Source organism: Elephas maximus, chromosome 15 (genome assembly GCF_024166365.1).
Source record: "Elephas maximus indicus isolate mEleMax1 chromosome 15, mEleMax1 primary haplotype, whole genome shotgun sequence".
In the NCBI taxonomy this organism is placed as follows: domain Eukaryota; kingdom Metazoa; phylum Chordata; class Mammalia; order Proboscidea; family Elephantidae; genus Elephas; species Elephas maximus.
Genome location: NC_064833.1, coordinates 43,768,860 through 43,788,197, shown reverse-complemented (window position 1 = coordinate 43,788,197; position 19,338 = coordinate 43,768,860). Strand labels below are relative to the sequence as shown.

Here is a 19,338-nt window from a genome sequence, read left to right as displayed (position 1 = left end):
GAGCAGCCAGAGGAATTGGTTTAAAAATATAATTTGGATAATGAAGTATTTCATGCATAGAGATGAATATATGTGGTATACATATACTATTTATAGTAATATGTTAAGAACTCATGTGCCCTCTATTAAGAAATAAAACCTATCAATACCTCTGAAGTCTCTTGTGTGCCCTTCCCAGTTATACTCCCCTCCTCCTATTGCCTCCACAGGAACAATAGCACTGAATTTTGTGTTTATCACTCACTTTCTTTATCACATTTTATGTAACCCCAAACAACACCCTGTTTATTTTTGCATACATTTGGACTTTATGTAAGTCGAATCATACTTGCTTTTACTGCTTGCTTTTTCACTGTGCATTCTGTTTAGGAGATTCGTCCCTGATGATACATGTATTAAAAATATAAATTAGATCCAGTCTTTTCCTTTGCTTATTAAAACCTCCTATAGTTTCCCATCACATTTAGAGTAAAATCCAAATGCTCTCCCTGGATTACAAAGACTCTGCTGACTTCTCAGACCTCATCTTTTACACTCACAGCTGGATGGTCCACTCTGTGCCAATCACAATGCCCTTTATCGTGTTTTTAATTACGGTAAAATTCAGGCAGTCCCCAGGTTGCCAAAGTCTGACTGACAGACTACTCTTATGTAAGAATGGACTGCCATAAAGAGTTAAATACAATGGTTTCACCAGGAACTGATCTCTCCTGATAACACGTGTAAAGTCTGTGAGATGAAGTCTTGTCATCCTTGGTTCTAAGGAGCATCTGGGTGTACTTCTTTGAAGACAGATTTGTTTGTTCTTCTGGCATTTCATGGTATATTTGATATTCTTTGCCAACACCATAATTCAAAGGCATCAATTCTTCTTTGGTTTTCCTTATTCATTGTCCAGCTTTCACATGCTGTCATGGGTTGAACTGTGTTCCCCCCAAATATCTGTCAACTTTGCTAGTTCATGATTCCCAGTATTGTATAATTGTCTACCATTTTGTCATCTGATGTGATTTCCCTATGTGTTATAAATCCTATCACTATGATGTAATGAGATGGATTAGTGGCAGTTATATTGATGAGATCTACAAGATTAGACAGTGTCTTAAGCCAACCTCTTTTGAGACATAAAAGAGAGAAGCAAGCAGAGAGACATGAGGACCTCACACCACCAAGAATGAAGAATAGGAGTGCTCATCCTTTGGACCTGGGGTCCCTGTGCTGAGGAGCTCCTCAAACCAGGGGAAGATTGATGACAAGGACCTTCCTCCAGGGCTGAGAAGAGAAAGCCTTCCCCTGGAGCCAATGCCCTGAATTTGGACTTGTAGCTTGCTAGACTGTGAGAGAATAAATTTTTCTTTGTTGAAGCCATCCACGTGTGGTATTTCTGTTATAGCAGCACTAGATAACTAAGACACATGCATATGAGGAGCCTGAAAATATCACGGCTTGGGTCTGGCGCACCTTAGTCCTCAAGTCGACTTTTTTTTTTTTTTTTAACACTTTAAAGAGGTGTTTTGCAGCAGATTTGCCCAATGCAATGTGTTGATTTCTTGACTGTTGCTTCCATGGGCAGTGATTGTGGATCCAAGTAAAATGAAATCCTTGACAACTTTGATATTTTCTCCATATATCATGATGTTGCTTATTGGTCTAGTTGTGAGGATTTTTATGTTGAGGTACAATTCATACTGAAGGCTGTAGTGTTTGATCTTCATCAGTAAGTGCTTCAAGTCCTCTTCACTTTCAACAAGCAAGGTATGTCATCTGCATATTGAAAGTTGCTAATGAGTCTCCCTTCAATCCTGATGCCATGTTATAGTCCAGCTTCTCAGATATGCTCAGCATACAGATTTAATAACTATGGCTAGAGGATACAGTCTTGTTGCATACCTTTTCTGATTTTAAATCATGCAGTAACCCCTTGTTCTGTTTGAATCACTGCCTCTTGATCTATGTATAGGTTCCTCATGAGCATAAGTAAGTGTCCTGGAATTCCCATTCTTTGCAATGTTATCCGTAATTTGTTATGATCCACAAAGTTGAATACCTTTGCATAGTCAATAAAACACAGGTAAACATTTTTCTGGTATTCTCTGCTTTTAACCTAGAGCCATCTGACATCAGCGATGATATCCCTCGTTCCACGTCCTCTTCTGAATCTGGCTTGAATTTCTGACAGTTTCCTATTGATGTACTGCTGCAACGGTTTTTGAATTATTTTCAGAAAAATTTTACTTGTGTGTGATAATAATGATATTGTTTGGTAATTTCCACATTCTGTTGGATCACTTCTTTGGAATGGGCACAAATACAGATCTCTTCCAGTCAGTTGGCCAGGTAGCTGTCTTCCAAATTTCTTTGTATAGACAAGTGAGCACCTCCAGTGCTGCATCTGTTTGTTGAAACATTTCAGTTGGTATTTTGTCAATTCCTGGAGCCTTGTTTTCGCCAATGTCTGCTGTGCAGCTTGGACTTCTTCCTTCAATACCATCAGTTGTTGGTCATATGCTACCTCCTGGAATGGTTGAACACTGACCAATTTTTTTTTGATACAATGACCTTGTATATTCCTTCCATCTTCTTTTGATGCTTCCTGCGTCGTTCAATATTTGCCCATAAAACCCTTCAATATTGGAACTCAAGGCGTGAACTTTTTCTTCAGTTCTTTCAGCTTGAGAAATGCTGAGAGTGTTCTTCTCTCTTGGTTTTCTAACTCCAGGTCTTTGCACATTTCATTATAATACTTTGTCTTTCTGAGCTGCTCTTTGAAATCTTCTGTTCAGCTCTTTTACTTCATTATTTCTTCCATTGGCTTTAGCTGCTGTATGTTCAAGAGCAAGTTTCAGAGTCTCTTCTGACATCTATTTTGGTATTTTCTTTCTTTCCTGTGTTTTAAATAACATTTCACTTTCTTCATGTATGATGTCATACCACAACTCGTCTGGTCACTAGTGTTCAATGCATCAAATCTATTCTCAAAATGGTCTCTAAATTCAGGTGGGATATACTCAAGGTTGTATTTTGGCCCTCATGGACTTGTGTTGATTTTCTTCAGCTTCAACTTGAACTTGCATATGAGCAATTGATGGTGTGTTCTGCAGTCGACCCCATCCTTGTTCTAACTGATGATATTGAGCTTCTCCATCATCTTTCATATACATAGAAAGGTAAAATACATACTATATACTAAGACAAACATTTGAATAACTGATGCTAAATGAGATCCATTTATACCCGTTCCATTTGACCTACAAATTCGAGTTAAAGGCAGACTTAGAAATGGATCTCATTTGTAACCCAGGGACTGCCTGTGTATAAAACAAAACATTTGCCATTTAAATCATTCTGAAGTGCACAATCCATTGACATTAATTACCTTCACCATATTGTGCAACCATCACCATTATCTATTTCCAGAACTTTTTCATTGCCCCAAATAGAAACTCAGTACCCCTTAAAGAATAACTTCCCATTCCTCCCTTCACCCAGCCCCTAAAAAAAATGAAAAAAAAAAAAAAATCAAACTAGTAGCCGTCGAGTTGATTCTGACTCATAGTGACCCTATGGGACAGAGTAGAACTGCCCAATAGGGCTTCTGAGGAGCAGCTGGTGGATTCCAATGCTGACCTTTTGGTTAAGAGCTACGGGTACCATTAGTAGCCATAATGGTAGCCGTAGCTCTTAACCATTGTGCCAGCAGAGCTTCTACTAACCACTAATCTACCTTTTGTTTCTATACATTTGCCTACTCTAGGTATTTCATACAAGAGGTATCATACAATATTTGTCCTTTTGTGTTTGGCTTATTTCACTCAAGATAATGTTTTTAAGGTCCAGCCATGTTGTAATCAAAACTTTATTTCCCTTTATGGCTGAATAATATTCCATTGTATGGATGTACCACATTTTGTTTATCCATTCATTTGTTGATGGGCACTTGAGTTGTTCCACCATTTGGCTCCTGTGTATAATGATGCAATGAACATGGGTGAACAAGACAATGGCTTTGTTGTCAGTTCTTTGAAATTCCTTGTGAAGTGCTCTTTCCCTGACCTTTGCAAAATGACTCCTTCTAGTCACTCAGCTCTCAGCTGAAATGTCATCTGCTTGAGAGACGTTCACTGACCACTCTGATCTAAAAGAGCCACCCAGTCATTCTATCACATCCCCAATTTCAGTTCACTGTAGAACGTTTTGTCATCATCCGGTATATTTCCTATCATATTTTGTGTTTCTTGTCTGTCTCCACTCTGTGACAGCAGGCGCCTTATCTGTCTGCTATCGGCACACAGTAGGTCATTAAGTATTTACAGAATTACCATGTTTTTACACAAATAATGTGCAGGCCTTCTGTGTTTGTTTGCTGGTTGTACCCTCCCCGAGAGAGGTAATTTCTTAAGTGCACTATGCTAACTGTTTTTACAGCAGCACGTGGAAGGGGATTGTGTCATGGTGGTGCTAGGGTGCCTCAAGAGGGACGGTGCGGCCAGCAAACAAACGCAGAAGGCACATGTTATTCATGTAAAAACATGCCAATGAGTAAATTGCACCTTATATTTATTATGAATGACTTACAAAAAAGCCCCCAAACCCAGATGTCTAATAAGTAAGTGTTCAATAAACATTAATTGGCTGAATGTCTAAAAGTTTCCTGCCCTTAAGAAAAATCTAGTGTAAGTTTTGAATTCTCAGCTTAATTTTTCTTTTAACTTTTCTTTTTTTGCAGCCCTTAACATAACCTGAAACTGAGTTATTACTTTTTCAGAAGAGACTATCCCTGCACTGAAATCATAAAAGGAAGGTTGACTTTCCTGACATTAACCCATTGCTGTTGAGTGGATTCCGTCCGACTCATAGTGACCCTATAGGACAGAGTAGATCTGCCCCATAGGGTTCCCACAGAGTGGCTGGTGGATTTGAACTGCTGACCCTTTGGCTAGCAGCTGAACTAACTGCTGCTCCACCAGGGCTCCTTACTTCCTGACATTACACAAGTAAAAGTACTACCACTAATTTTTCAGTTAAAAATTGCTAGAGTTAGGGACTTCACTGCTTCTAGCACTGACTTACAGAGCCCTCTATAAATCAACTTAAATCTATACTGTTTTTGTTTGGTTTTCCCTTTCATCCTTTCAGGAGGACCGGATCTGCAGTAGAACCAGATTTCCCTCATTTAAAAACCCTTACATCTAATTAAAAAAAAAAAAAAAAAACATCTAATAGAGAGGATTAAATCATCCCTTAGTTTTTTCTCCTTCTGGGTAAATCCAACCAATTATTTTAACTCTCCTTTATAGGGCTGATTTGCCAAGTCTTTAATCCACTCACATTGTGCTGCAAAAGCTATTAAACTCCTATCTCCTAGCCTTCCCTAAAGCTGCCATCAAAACATGGGGTGTCCCAATCTCTGCACAACTCATCAGTCATTAACAGAAATAACCCTCCCGGCCTGTTCTTCCCTCAACCACAGGCTTCCATTTCTCACGTGATAACAATTACAACATGCAACTCAAAGCAGCAGTATGTGTGGCCGCTGTAGTCCTCGGTGGAGACTTTTTTTTTTTTTAACACACAGGGCATGCTAGTGAAATCTATTAACATGCCAATTATTACTTTTGGGGTAGAGGAGAGTATTTCTTATTGGTTCAAAAAACTATGTATGACTTTTTTACAAATTTCATCTCTGCGGCTAAAGATAAATAAAACATGAGTTCCCATTATTCACTGAATGACTCTAGTTGCCCTGGGTTCTGCCTTCTGGCAAGAGGTCACGCAGCTCCCAGGAATAAAATATTCAAGCAGCATGAATTAACGTCAGTTTTTTCTAGGAGTATTTTTTCTCTGTCTGGAAATATCAATATTAAAGAAGCTGTGATTTCTGCAGCCAGGAAGATGCTGTGTTGCTGATTGCTATCTCAGAGGTCAGACATACCAGCACTTACTGTGAGCTTACCTCGTGCCTGCACTGTTCTCAGCGCTTTACTCGCTTGCTTTACTCGTACTAACTCACTGAACCCTCACAAAAACCTTAGGGAGTAGGCGCTATTATCATCCTCATTTTGTTGTTGTTGGCCTCCAACTCATGGTGACTGCATGCACAGCGCCATCCCTGCAGTTGTTGTGGATCGGACCGCTGTGATCCACGGGGTTTTCATGGGCTGATTTTTCACAAGTAGATCGTAAGGCCTTTCTTCCTATTTCATCTTAATCTAGAAGCTGCCCTGAGACCTGTTCAGCATCATAGCGACACGCAAGCCTCCACTGATAGACAGGTGGTGGCTGTGCATGAGGTACATTGGCCGAAAATAAAACCCAGGTCTCCCTCAGGGAAGGCGAGGATTCTACCACTGAACCACCACTGGCCCCCCATCATCCCCATTTACACATGAGGAAACTGAGGCACAGAGAGATTAAATGATGCAGCTCTGGTAACTCAGCTGCTAACAGAAGGATGGCCAGTTCAAACTTACCAGCTGTTCTGTGGGAAAAAACACCTGGTGATCTGCTCTTGTAAAGATTAAAAAAAAAAAAAAAAACCATTGCCATCCTGTCAATTACAACTCAAAATACAGCCTAGAAAACCCTATGGTGCAGTCATACTCTGTCCTATACAGTCGCTATGAGTCAGCACCTAACAACAAGAACAATAAAGATGCCCTAATCCCAGGAACCTGTGAAGGTGTTACCTTGCAAGGTGAAAGGGATTTTGCAAATGTGATTGAAGTTACAGACCTTGAGATGGGGAGATTATCCTGGGTTCTGTGGGTGGGCTCAATGTAATCACAAGTCCTTAAAAGCAGGAAACCTTTCCAGCTGTGGTCAGAGACAGAGGCCACAAAAGACAAACCAAAACCAAACCCACTTCTGTGGAGTCGATTCTGACTCATAGTGACCCTATAGGACAGAGTAGAACCGCCCCATAGAGTTTCTAAGGAGCGCCTGGCGGATTCGAACACTGACCTCTTGGTTAGCAGCCATAGCACTTAACCACTATGCCACCAGGGTTTCCAACAAAAGACGGACCCGAGTCAAAGAATACTGGCTGCCCCTAAAAAATCCCTAGAAGGTGAAAAAGGCATGAAAATGGATTCTCCCCTAGAGCCTTTAGCAAGAAACTCAATTCTGTTGTTGTCGTCATTGTTAGGTGCCAGCGAGTTGGTCCCCACATATAACAGAACAAAACATTGCCCAGTCCCGTGCCATCCTCACAATCATAGCTTTGTTTGAGCCTGCTGCTGCAGCAACTGTGTCATTCTATCTCATCGAGGGTCTTTCTCTTTTTCCCTGATGCTCTAACCTTACCAAGCATGATGTCCTTCTCCAGCGACTGGTCCCTTCTGGTAACATGTCCAAAGTACCTGAGACAAAGTCTCACCATCCTCACTCCCAAGGAATACTCTGGCTGTATTTCCAAGACAGATTTGTTCATTCTTCCGGTAGTCCATGGTATGTATATTCAATATTCTTTGCCAACGCCAAGGGCATCAATTCTTTTTCAGTCTTACTTATTCAGTGTCCAGCTTTCCCATGCATATGAGGCAATTAAATATATCATGGCTTGGGTCAGGAGCATCTTAGTCCTCAGAGTAACACCTTTGCCTTTCAAAACTTTAAAGAGATCTTTGCAGCAGATTTGCTCAATGCAGTACATCATCTGATTTCTTGATGCTACTTCCATGGCCATTGATTATGGATCCAAGTAAAATGAAATCCTTGACAACTTCAATATTTTCCCCATTTATCATGATGTTGCTTATTGGTCCAGCTGTAAGAATTTTTGTTTTCTTTATGTTGAAGTGTAATCCTTACTGAAAGCTTGTTATGGATTGAATGGTGTCCCCCCCAAAATACGTGTCAACTTGGCTAGGCCATGATTCCTAATGCTGTGTGATGGTCCACCATTTGTCATCTGATGTGATTTTCCTATGTGTTATAAATTCTACTTCTATGATGTTAACGAGACAGGTTTAGAGGCAGTTATGTTACTGAGGCAGGACTCAGTCTACAAGATTAGGTTGTATCTTGAGTCAATTTCTCTTGAGATATAAAAGACAGAAGCAAGCAGAGGGACAGAGGGACCTCCTATCACCAAGAATGAAGAGCCAGGAGGACAGCACATCCTTTAAACTTGGGGTCCCTGCACTGAGAAGCTCCTAGACCAGAGGAAGGTTGATGACAAGGACCTTCCACCAAAGCTGACAGACAGAGAAAGCCTTCCCCTGGAGCTGGCGCCCTGAATTCAAACTTCTAGCCTGCTAGACCGTGAGAGAATAAAATTTGTTTGTTAAAGCCATCCACTGTGGTATTTCTGTTACAGCAGCACTAGATAACTAAGACAAGGCTATAGTCTTGGATCTTCATCAGTAAGTACTTCAAGTCCTCTTCATTTTCAGCAAACAAGGTTGTGTCATCTGCATATCGCAGGTTGTTAATTCTGATGCTGCATTCTTCTTCATATAGTCCAGCTCCTCAGATCCTGCTCAGCATACAGACTGAATAAATCTGGTGAAGGGGGTACAACCCTGATGCATACCTTTCTTTATTTTAAACCATGCAGAACTCCGTTGTTCTGTTTGAATGACTGCCTCTTGGTATATGTACAGGTTCCTCATGAGCACAATTAAGTGTTCTGGAATTCCCATTCTTTGAAATGTTATCCACAATTTGTTATGATCCACACAGTTGAATGCCTTTGCATAGTCAATAAACATGGGTAACCATCTTTCTGGTATTCTCTGCTTTCATCCAAGATCCAACTGACATCAGCAATGATATGCCTCGTTCCATGTCCTCTTCTGAATCTGGCTTGAATTTCTGGCAGTTCCCTATCGATGTACTGCTGTAGCCATTTTTGAAAGATTTTCAGTAAAATTTTACTTGTGTGTAATATTAATGACATTGTTTGATAATTTCTGCATTCTGTTGGATCACCTTTCTTTGGAATGGGCACAAATATGGATCTCTTCCAGTCAGTTGGCCAGGTAGCTGTCTTCCAAATTTCTTGACATAGACAAGTGAGCACCTCCAGTGCTACAGCCATTTGTTGGAACATTTCAATTGATATTCCACCAATTCCTGGAGCCTTGTTTTTTCCCAATGCCTTCAGTGCAGCTTGGACGTCTTCCTTCAGTACCATCGGTTCTTGATCATATGCTACCTCCTGAAATGGCTGAACATAGACCAATTTTTTTTGGTACAGTGACTCTGTGTATTTCTTCCGTCTTCTTTTGATGGTTCCTGTGTCGTTCAATATTTTGCCCATAGAATCCTTCAGCATTGGAACTTTAGGCTTGACTTTCTTCTTCAGTTCTTTCAGCTTGAGAAATGCTGGGCATGTTCTTCTGTTTTGGTTTTCTTAGCCCTGCCAATATCTTAATTTTAGCCCAGTGAGACTGTGTTGAACCTCTGACCTACGATACTATAAGATAAATATTTGTGTTGTTTTAAGCTACTAAGTTTGTGTCAATTTGTTATGGAAGTAACATAAAACTAATTTAAATTTTGGTACCTGAAGAGTTTCCAGAGGAACAGAATCTTAAGGATGAGTTTTCTGAATTTATTCTGGGTTTTCTGGGTTGGTTTCCTAATTTAATTAGATTTAAAGGCATTAAAGCAAAACCTGTTGTTGTTGAGTCGATTTCAACTCAAATGACCCTGTAGGACAGAGTAGAACTGTGCTATAGACTTTCCAAAGCTGTAAATCTTTATGGAAGCTGACTGCCCCAATTTTCTCCCATGGAGTGGCTGGTGGGTTTGAACCAATGACCTTTTGGTTAGCTGCTGAGTGCTTAAGCACTGTGCTACCTGGGCTCCTTCTAAAGGCACTAATGACCTGTTTTCAGTGGTAAAAAGAGTACTGGCAGTTCATGGGACGATGTGACAAAAGAGAGACACAAAATTTCACCACTGGTCACCTCATTTCCAGTACCAAAATCTGACCCTGAGTTTACCTCATCTGTTCTCACCAAGTCTTTCCTCAAAGAATAATAATAAAAAAAAAAACATTGCTGTTAATAGATGCCAACTCATAGCGACCTTATAGGACAGAGCAGAACTGTCCACCCTAGAGTTTCCAAGGAGCAGCTGGTGGATTAGAACTGCTGACCTTTTGGTTAGCAGCCTTAACACTTAACCACTGTGCCACCAGGGCTCCAAGAATAGCCTTTGATATTCAGAGAGTCTCTGGGTTACAAACAAGACCAGTTCCTAACTGTGTCTTTAAGTCAAATATGAAGCCTTTTCAATGATTTAAAAGCTGCAACTGCAGCAAGTGAAGGTGACTGTGATGAAGAATTTGTTGTGAGTAGGGGTTGGTTCCATCGATTCAGTGAGGGCAAATGCACATAACGTTAAAGGGCAAGTAGGAGTTGTCCCTAAGTCAGACGTTTGTAACCCAGGGACTGCCTGTAGTTTCTCTGTCCAAAAAAACAACGCTCTGCAAAGGTTCTCTCTAAGGCCCAGCCTAGACAAAGACTTGGTCCTTAGAGACCAGGTTTTTCTAATTCTGCATGGAGAGGTATCTAGTGAAGTGCTGGAGGTAGACTGACTGATTTTGAATTCTGGCTCTGCCATTTGGTGCTTATGTAAATTTGGACAAGCCTCAGTTTCCCCATCTGTCAGATGCAGAGGGCTGTTTTGCAGGTTAATGACAGAACACAGTCAGAGCCAAGCATGGGCTCAGCCTGCTGTGCTGCTCAGTGACAGTTGGCTACTGCTGTGGCCAAGGGACTGTAGAAGCATCCTCTAGTGCGGACGTACAGATGCCATTTGCATTCAGACAACAAAGCAAATGAACACCATGCTACAGACATTGATGTCTTACAAAAACACAGAAGGAGTTTTTATCTCTGTTTTGCTCCATGTTTGCCTCTTAACCTTTTTCTTTTCTCTTACCATCTTCCCTTTCTCCATAGCTTTACTTCCTCGATAATATTTTAAAAAAACAAAACAAACCTGTTGGCATTGGGTAAATTCTGACTCATGACGACCTCATGTGTTACAGAGTAGAACTGCTCCATAGGATTTTCTTGGCTGTAATCTTTACAGAAACAGATCTCCAGGCCACTCTTCTGCGGTGCCGCTTGGTGGGTTTGAACCTCCAACCTTTCAGTTAGTAGTTGAATATAAACCACACAGCAGCTTAAAAATGCTAAATGTTACATGCATATCAAATGCATATTTCACAGTTTCAAGAGCACCTTATATAATCTAAATTAGTCATATGCAGTGATAATTTTATTCTTTATCTCTCTTTTCAATGTTCATTTATCATTTCTATCTAAGAGGAGAGTCAGAGGGGCCTGGGCACAATTCACCAAAGGCAGGACCACATCATGACTGGCCTAGGCAACCATGTTACGTGGTGTGATGGAAAGCATGTTTTTCTTGAAGATTTGGTTATTTTTTTTATAGGCCCACTTTATTGAATACATTACCACGTGTGGTCTAAATGGGGGTTCTATTGTTTGAAAGGTTACTATGCCTCTGGATTAGAAATAGCTTTCTCCCTCCAGGTTTTTAACACCTGATGGTGGATTTGGAAGGGCTGACTTAATAATCAGCTTTAGGGTATAGCATTACACCAAACAAACTTGGCTCCTGCTTCTGCTGATTTAATTTTTTTTGTCTTGCAGAAAGAAAATGAAGGGTTTTATGTTCACAATAGAGATTTCATTTGAATAGGATGTTGGAGAATCCGGGTGGGCAAATGGCCCTAATCAAGGCTGCCAAAGAACATGAAGTAATTGAGGGTTAGGGATGCGTTTCCTAGCGTGGGCTCTGCAGAACGCTGGCCCTGTGAGGCACTAAAATCTTTGGAGAAAAGGGCTTCTGGTCAAGTAAACCTGGGGCATGCCAGATTAACAAAATTAACTGGTCTCTTTCCTGAAGGACTTTTTCTAGCTTTTTTTTTTTTCCAATTTCTTTTGTTTTGTTTTGTTTTGTTGTTGTTGAGAATATATACAACAAAACATAAGCCAATTCAACCGTTTCTACATGTACGATTCAGTGACATTGATTACATTCTTTGAGTTGTGCAACCTTTCTCATCATCGCTTTCTGAGCTGTTCCTCCCCCGTTAACATAAACTCATTGCCCCTAAATTTCCTATCTAATCTTCCAAGTTGGTGTCACTTTCATCCCAAATAGATAGTTCTTAAACGAGCATAATGCTCAAGGCAGTCATTTTTTACTAGTTAAGCTAGACTATTGTTTGGTTTTAAGAAGACTTTAGGGGACATTTTTGGTTTAAGGTTTAAAGATTATTTTAGGGCAATAGTTTCAGGGCTTCATCCAGCCACCATGGCTCCATAAAATCTGGAGACCATGAGAATTCGAAATTCTTTCAGCATTTCCCCTCTTTTGATCAGGAATCTTCTATAGAATCATTGATCAGAATGTTCCGTAATGGTCACCTGGCACCATCCAATTTTTCTGGTCTCATGGCAAAGGACTGCTCTTAGCTTTTAACATGTTAACAAAGATGAATTTCTCAGAGGAGACCATGCTAAACAGCATCTTGCCAGACTAGTTTCACCTTGAAAATCTACTTGTTTTTGTTTTTTGGCATTGGATGAGGGGGCCACCTATCTGTAGAATACAGGTTGACAAGGGCCATTGTAATGGGAGAGTAAAGGGCATTTTGGAGGTCAAGCGTGGTGCAAACATTAACATGCTCAGCTGCTAACGTGTTAGAGGTTGAGTCCACCCAGAGGCACCTCAGAAGAAAGGCCTGGCAATCTACTTCTGGAAAATTAGCCATTCAAAACTATGGAGAACAGTTCTACTCTGAGACACATGGGGTCACCATGAGTTGGCATCAACTTGACAGCAACCAGTTTTTTGATTAGCATCAGACTCTAACAGGAACAGATATGTTTTACCTTAGTTTGGATTTTAATCCATTATATTGCTGTATCTCTAAAGGCTCTAGAAGTGGTCAATTGTATAGTAAAATCTTGAGTTGAAAGAAAAAGTCTGGTTTAAATCTGTTAAATATCTAAGTAATTAATATTTAATCCTTGGATGTGGCAGATTCTGTGCTTTTTCTGCAACTATGACTGCAAAGACCATAGTTATAGTAATTAAGACTATTCTTTGAAGTATCATTCACCTAACTGATTTTGTATTACACCAAGTACAATACATACCTGAATTGCCTTTCAGAGCTGATCGAATAACTAATAAAGAAAAATGTCTAAAAATCTGGATAAATTTTCTATTTTACAAAAGTGGGATTGTAAAATTGTATTGTAGATTGGCTAATATCATCCAGGGACCTACTACCAATTAAAAAAAAAAACAAAACTCGTTGCCAGTGAGTTGATTCTGACTCATGGCAACCCTATAGGACAGAGTGGAATTGTCCCATAGGGTTTCCAAGGCTATAATCTTTACAGAAGCAGACAGACTGCCACATCTTTCTCCCGTGGAGTGGGTGGTGGGTTTGAACCACTGACCTTTCAGTTGGCAGACAAGCACTTAACCACTGTGCCACCAATACAACTTTATTGAAAGTTTACCTTATAAATACCTGAAATTATTTACATTTTTCTCTGTGGTATTTACTTTCAAATATACTTTCATTATCTTTATATAATTTTATGTGAATATGGGTCTCTCCTAGGACTGTATAGAGATATTTATTTCTGCATTTATAGAAAATTCCTGCCTCAGGGTTTCTTCTCTAACCCAGGTGTCTAATCAGTTGAATGAATAAGTGAATAAATGAATGAATGAATTTATTACAAGAGTTGACTTTGGAAAATGGCAAAATGCAATTAATTTTAGAGTATTTTTTCTGGAAATACATGGCTTAACAAAAATAGTTTTGTTCTTTTAAAATGTTTTCTCTGGTGTTAAAACCATACAAGATACATCATCATCAAACAATGCTGTTTGTTCCAGGAAACAAGTCTTGATGCATCTTTAATCTCCAAGGGATTCAACTTAAGCTATTAATTTTCTGGTCACAGGCTGTGACCCTTTTCTTAGTGGATAAAGAATTTATTTTGCTTGTAGGCAAAGAGTAAAAATGTGTTGGTAGGACTTCAAGTTGAGGCTATCATGAAATATTCAACAGAGTATAAAGAACAGAAGCAAATCGCAGGGAATAAAACTCCTTCTAGTACTTACATTTGCTTGGAGGAAGCTGTGATGGTTAAGGACCGGGTATGGTGGATAAGTTGGAAGACACCACAGGGCAGGGGAGAGTCACAAAGTATGACAAATACAAGGAAGGCTAACACAAATTGGGATGCCAAATTCTAAAGGCTGATGGAGGCCAGGGGAGGGGGAGCAGGCAGGAAGTTGCAAAGCTAGGACAGGAATAAGGTCCATGAGAGTGGTGGTCAGGCCATGACGTATAAGTAACTGGTACTTAAACAGGCAGGGTATTATGACCAACAACAATTCATGCCTTGAAGAACCACACAGTCCACTGGAACAAAACAGACAGGTAAACTGATAAGTAAAACATAATGTAGCCAGGGCTGTGGAAAGCAGAGAGAATGGAGCAATTAGCTTAGCAATATCTTCAGATAAGAGGTTACAGCTGAGCTGTGTCAAAGAGGGTGAGTTTGCGGGAGATTGTAAGGCGGTCGAGGTGTGGGTTAAGGAAGGCATGGGGTTTTCTTGGCAGAGTGAACAATAGAAACAATGGCACTGAGTTATGTGGCTGGAGTTTTGGGCTAACTGATCAGATTTGATTTTAGGAGGATAATTGTAGCAGCAGTGTTAATGGTGGGCTGGGGGACAGACTCATTAAGAGGTGCTGGCATTGTCCAAGCAAGAGATGATGAAGGCCTAGCAAACACAATGGCAATGGAAATGTAGATGAGGGGTCAAGTTCAAGAGGTTTTAAAAAAGTTCAACAGGATGTGGGGAGGCAGGAATAGGGTGTGGAAGAAGTCATGCGTAGCTCAGGTTTCCTATTTCGGGAGCTGACAGGGAGTATAACAGAGGAGCCAGTTTGGAGGAGAAGACATTGAGCTCAGTTTTTTGATATGTTAAGTTTGAGGAACCTATAGGACATCCAAGCAGGGCTGAGTAATAAGGGGGCAGATGAGAACATAGATCTGGAGCTCAAGAGATGCCTGCGAAGGAGAGGCAGGTCTGGATTTGAAAGCCATTTGAAAGGAGGATGGTGGGATGGCCAATGGGATCACCCTAGAAGACCCCGGAAGAGTATACAGCATAAAGAGATAAAGAAGTTGCAGAGAAGGAGGAGGTGCCCATCTGAGAGCTGGGGTGGGCTAGTCAGAGAAGAGTGGGAACAGGGTGAGGATACCTGGAAAACCAAGGAGAGCTTCAAGGAGAAGAGGATAAGCCATAGGGTAAATGTTGTACAATGTTCAAGAGAAATCAGGACCAAAAAAATTAATTCCACTTGATAGTGGAGAAGGATCTACCAGATTGCAGAGAGTGAGGAGTGGATGGGAGTTGTGAGAAAGCGAAGGGGGCCAACAAAAGTAGACTATTTGAATAAATTTTTGGTGGTGAGTGGAAGAAGGGGAATAGGACAGTTTATTAAAGGGTATGTAGTATAGGAAGTTTTTTTTTTAACAGAGAAATCTAATTATATTTGTAGGGTTAGGGAAAGGAATAAAGATGGAGACTATGAGAGAAAAGAACTATAAACATCTGTGTTCCAGTGATCATATATATCAGCAAGAGTTAAGATATGTAGAATTCTGTCACATAGACTAGGAACTGCCAGACAACGTATACTGTTCCTGCTGTAATATCTTGAGTTATATTTAAAGCAAAGCTCACAACTAACATGTCTTTGCAAATGTCAGTGTCACACTCTTAAATAATAGGTGTATGAAGTAGGATCATACTATCTTACCTGCTTTAATAGCATGGGGCTAGACCAGATACATTTTTGAGGTCACTTACAGTCCTATTAAAAATACATGGTTCCACGTATTTTTGGTCTTTTTACGGAATTCACGACTACTTTATCAATAGAGTTCTTGGTGAAATGCTCATCTGGCCTACCCCAGTTTTCCTACTATCTGCTCTTCCTAGAATATCCTTATTTTCCAATCAAAATTGAGTTCTATAACAAGTTTCATACCAATCACTTCAATTATGCTCTCTCTTTATACCCACCAGATACAGCCACCATATCACATAAAATATCCCAGCTTCAGGATTCAAATGTCTAGATCAGCTCATCTTATACTTTCTTTTGCATACCTCTCAGTATTGTTCTACCCTGTCTGTATCTCCCCAGACAATCTGTTCCATTGGTACCAGTGAATACTTTTTTAAAAAAGAGAGTATCTATCTTGAATAAAATTCAGTGAAGTAAAATGTGTTCTCAAATATTGCCTCTTGACCCTGGAAGATCATCTTTTTTTTCCTTTTAACTTCAAGTTGTCCTAAAACATGTTGTTCTGGGATTTGCTGGATTAAACATTGTGGAAATCGCTCCACCAACAGATCACCCTGAAAAACTGAGGGTGCTCCTATTGCTGACTTAGTGTTTGAAATCCTTTTGTTATTGGTCAAATAGATTTAAATTTTAAGGAGATACTAGGGCTGAGAAGAAAAGATTATAAAAGTTCTCTAGTAAATGCATGTACCGGTGGCCTGGATAATAAAGCTTCAGAAACAATAAAATACTTAGAATTCTTACCATGTAGATCAGGAACTGCCAGCCAACAAAGTAACACTGTACGGTTCTTGCTGAGATAGCCTGAGTTATATTTGGAGCAAAGTTCACCAATAAATATGTTCCTGCAAATGCCAATGCTGTACCTTTAAAATGGAAAAGACAAACCAAATTAAAAAGGGACTTAAGCCTTCCGTTGACGCAAACATTATAGATTGAGCATTACTTGTAAAAGTGCTCAACTGACAGAAAACATGATCACCAAACCCATCCCTGGTAAGCATCATGCATTTGCCTGAAGGCATTTGCTTTAAAGGGTGATGCAGGCCAGGGAATGGATGGAGTAGGACATAACTTCTGGTTTTTCTCTGTTGTTCCAAATGAATCCTGACCTCTTCAGGGGTGCTTTCCCCCAAAAGATCAGTACATGTGCATATGGACATGAAAATATATCCAAGTGGGTTGTTTGTTCCAGAACCAGGTAAGCCAGTAAGTGGATGGTAGTGATGGTTGCCCTAGCCAACTAGATGGCAGAGCCGATCACCAGGTGATCTGCTCTGCACTCACACTTCCTTGGAGGCTTTACACATACTTGGTTCAAGTTACACTTTGAAACTCTGATAAACAAGTGCCTTCCATACCTATATATACCGGTCGCTGTTGAGTCGATTCCAACTCATAGTGACCCTATAGGACAGAGTAGAACTGCCCCACATGGTTTCCAAGGAGCAGCTGGTGGATTTGAGCTGCCAACATTTTGGTGAGCAGCCAAGCTCTTAACCACTGCCTTTATTGGAGTCTGCCTTTAGCAGAAATAATGAAGATGAACACTGATTTTGCTTCAGGATTTCATTTTACTGAATCTAGAATCTCAGGGTTAGTTTAGTAAAAATCACATAATAAGCCAATGTAAGGAATGTATCACGATCGTCATTTTAACATTCCTTAAAATGATGGAGGAAGGGAATGTGTTATGGGAGGAGTGGCCACAAAAGGAAATAACACATCCATATAACCCTGAAAACTGCTTATTTATACATAGTTAGCAGGCCTCTCTCCAAACAAACTGATATACGTAGCATTTTTCAGATAGCACACTTGAAAACATAATCCAACTTGTTTCATCACTGGGGGAGGGGCAGCAGCACTGTCGTACATATAATTTACAACCACCATTGATTCCAAACTGAGACAATCTCACAATCTGAGGGCACCAATTTCCCATTCCTCTAAGCCAAATGACTTAGGTGTTTGAACTCTAGTTTCCGAGAAGAAATAGCATTTGATTTTTCATACCAGCCAAACAACAGCCAGGTATTGAAGAAGTTGTAAAAGAAGCTCCCTGTAGTGTAACAATTTATTCTGTAATACCTTGTGAAGGTAGGAACTATATACATCATTTTAAAAGCTATTTCTAATGAGAACTTTTAAAATGAAAACAACAAATTATAATAAAAGCAAAATAATGAAACTAAGAACTTGGAAAAAATATTGGTCAGCAATGTTTCCTTGGGAAAAAAAGAAAGGTCTTACAGTGTAGAAAAGTAGGTTCTTTGGAGGAAGAGTTTTTTTTGTGTTTTTTTTTTTTTTAAAAAAACACTCTCCTAAACTTAGAATAATAAAAGTAGCATAAATGCATTGAATACAATTTAAAGTCTCAGAAATTTCCAATAATTAGTGAAAAGTTAAGTATCCCTCACATCCTTATGACCCACTTGTTCCCCTCCCCAGTGTTAACAACTACTGCCTCACCTAGGCAAGCCTTGACTTCTAAGATCTACTCGCACAGTCCTTTGCTCAGCTGACATCTTTTTTTCCCAGACCGCCCTTTCTCTTATTAACTAACACTTGAGATCTCTGACTTTGTCCCTACTTGCCTGGCGAGATGATGACTAGTATTAACAGCCTGGCTTCTAGAATCTGGTTTGACCTGACTTCTGGTAGCCTGAAGAGTTTTTTTTTTTTTTAGTATTTAGCTAACTTGACTCCAACCAAGAAAGACTGCTATCTGATTCTCTTGGTTTCTCCAGTATCTTTCCTGATCAAGAGGATCTAGCTCTTTCTTCTGTGACAGAATAAATTGGACTCCGTAACATAAAACCATTTGGGATCTCCTCTAATCAGTGCAATCTGTCCAGATTCCTCAGGCTTACAGCAGCTAAACCTTGGGGATGTCTTGGTTTGGGAACTCTCAATAATGTAGTAAATCTGAATAGTTCTGGACCTACCTGCAGAAAGTCTTTCATTGTTGAGGCAACTGTGAAACCCAAGTGGCCAGTCTGTCTTCTCAACCAGAAATGATGGTTGGTTGGGCAAAATTTGTATTCTAGATACTGGCCCCAAACCAAGCTGACCTCTGGTGTGGAAGAAGTAAGGAGATAGTCTTCATTTCACTGTTAATCCCTTAGCATTCTGTCTAGGGAAGTCATTTATAGGTGACTTGGAGCAATCAAGTTACTGGTCTCTGGAGAGTCCCAATGAGTTGATTGTAATTTTTATTTCTATGATGACACTAACCCAAAAACACTAGCTGGGCTTAAATCAACTAGGATCTCACAGACTATTAGATCCAGTACTTTTGATGACTAAGGGAGAAGCAAGCAGAAGATGCTATACTTTTGGCTGATTGAAAAGGAGAGATATTTGGTACTTTTTAAAAGAAAAAAATAACCATTAAAATAACTTAAAATTATTAATCCACTAAGAACCAGAGCACAGTT

The 19,338-nt window shown here is 39.9% G+C and overlaps 1 protein-coding gene across 2 annotated transcripts in view; it reads right to left on the bottom strand.

Annotated features, from left to right (window-relative positions):
- NIPAL2 (NIPA like domain containing 2) overlaps positions 1 to 19,338 on the bottom strand; it is an 85,622-nt gene that overhangs the window by 20,296 nt on the left and 45,988 nt on the right. For both annotated transcript variants that reach the window (XM_049853785.1, XM_049853784.1), the window contains one exon: positions 16,643 to 16,764. In XM_049853785.1, coding sequence (XP_049709742.1) covers positions 16,643 to 16,764 — 122 coding nt within the window. The remainder of the gene's footprint in view (positions 1 to 16,642; positions 16,765 to 19,338) is intronic.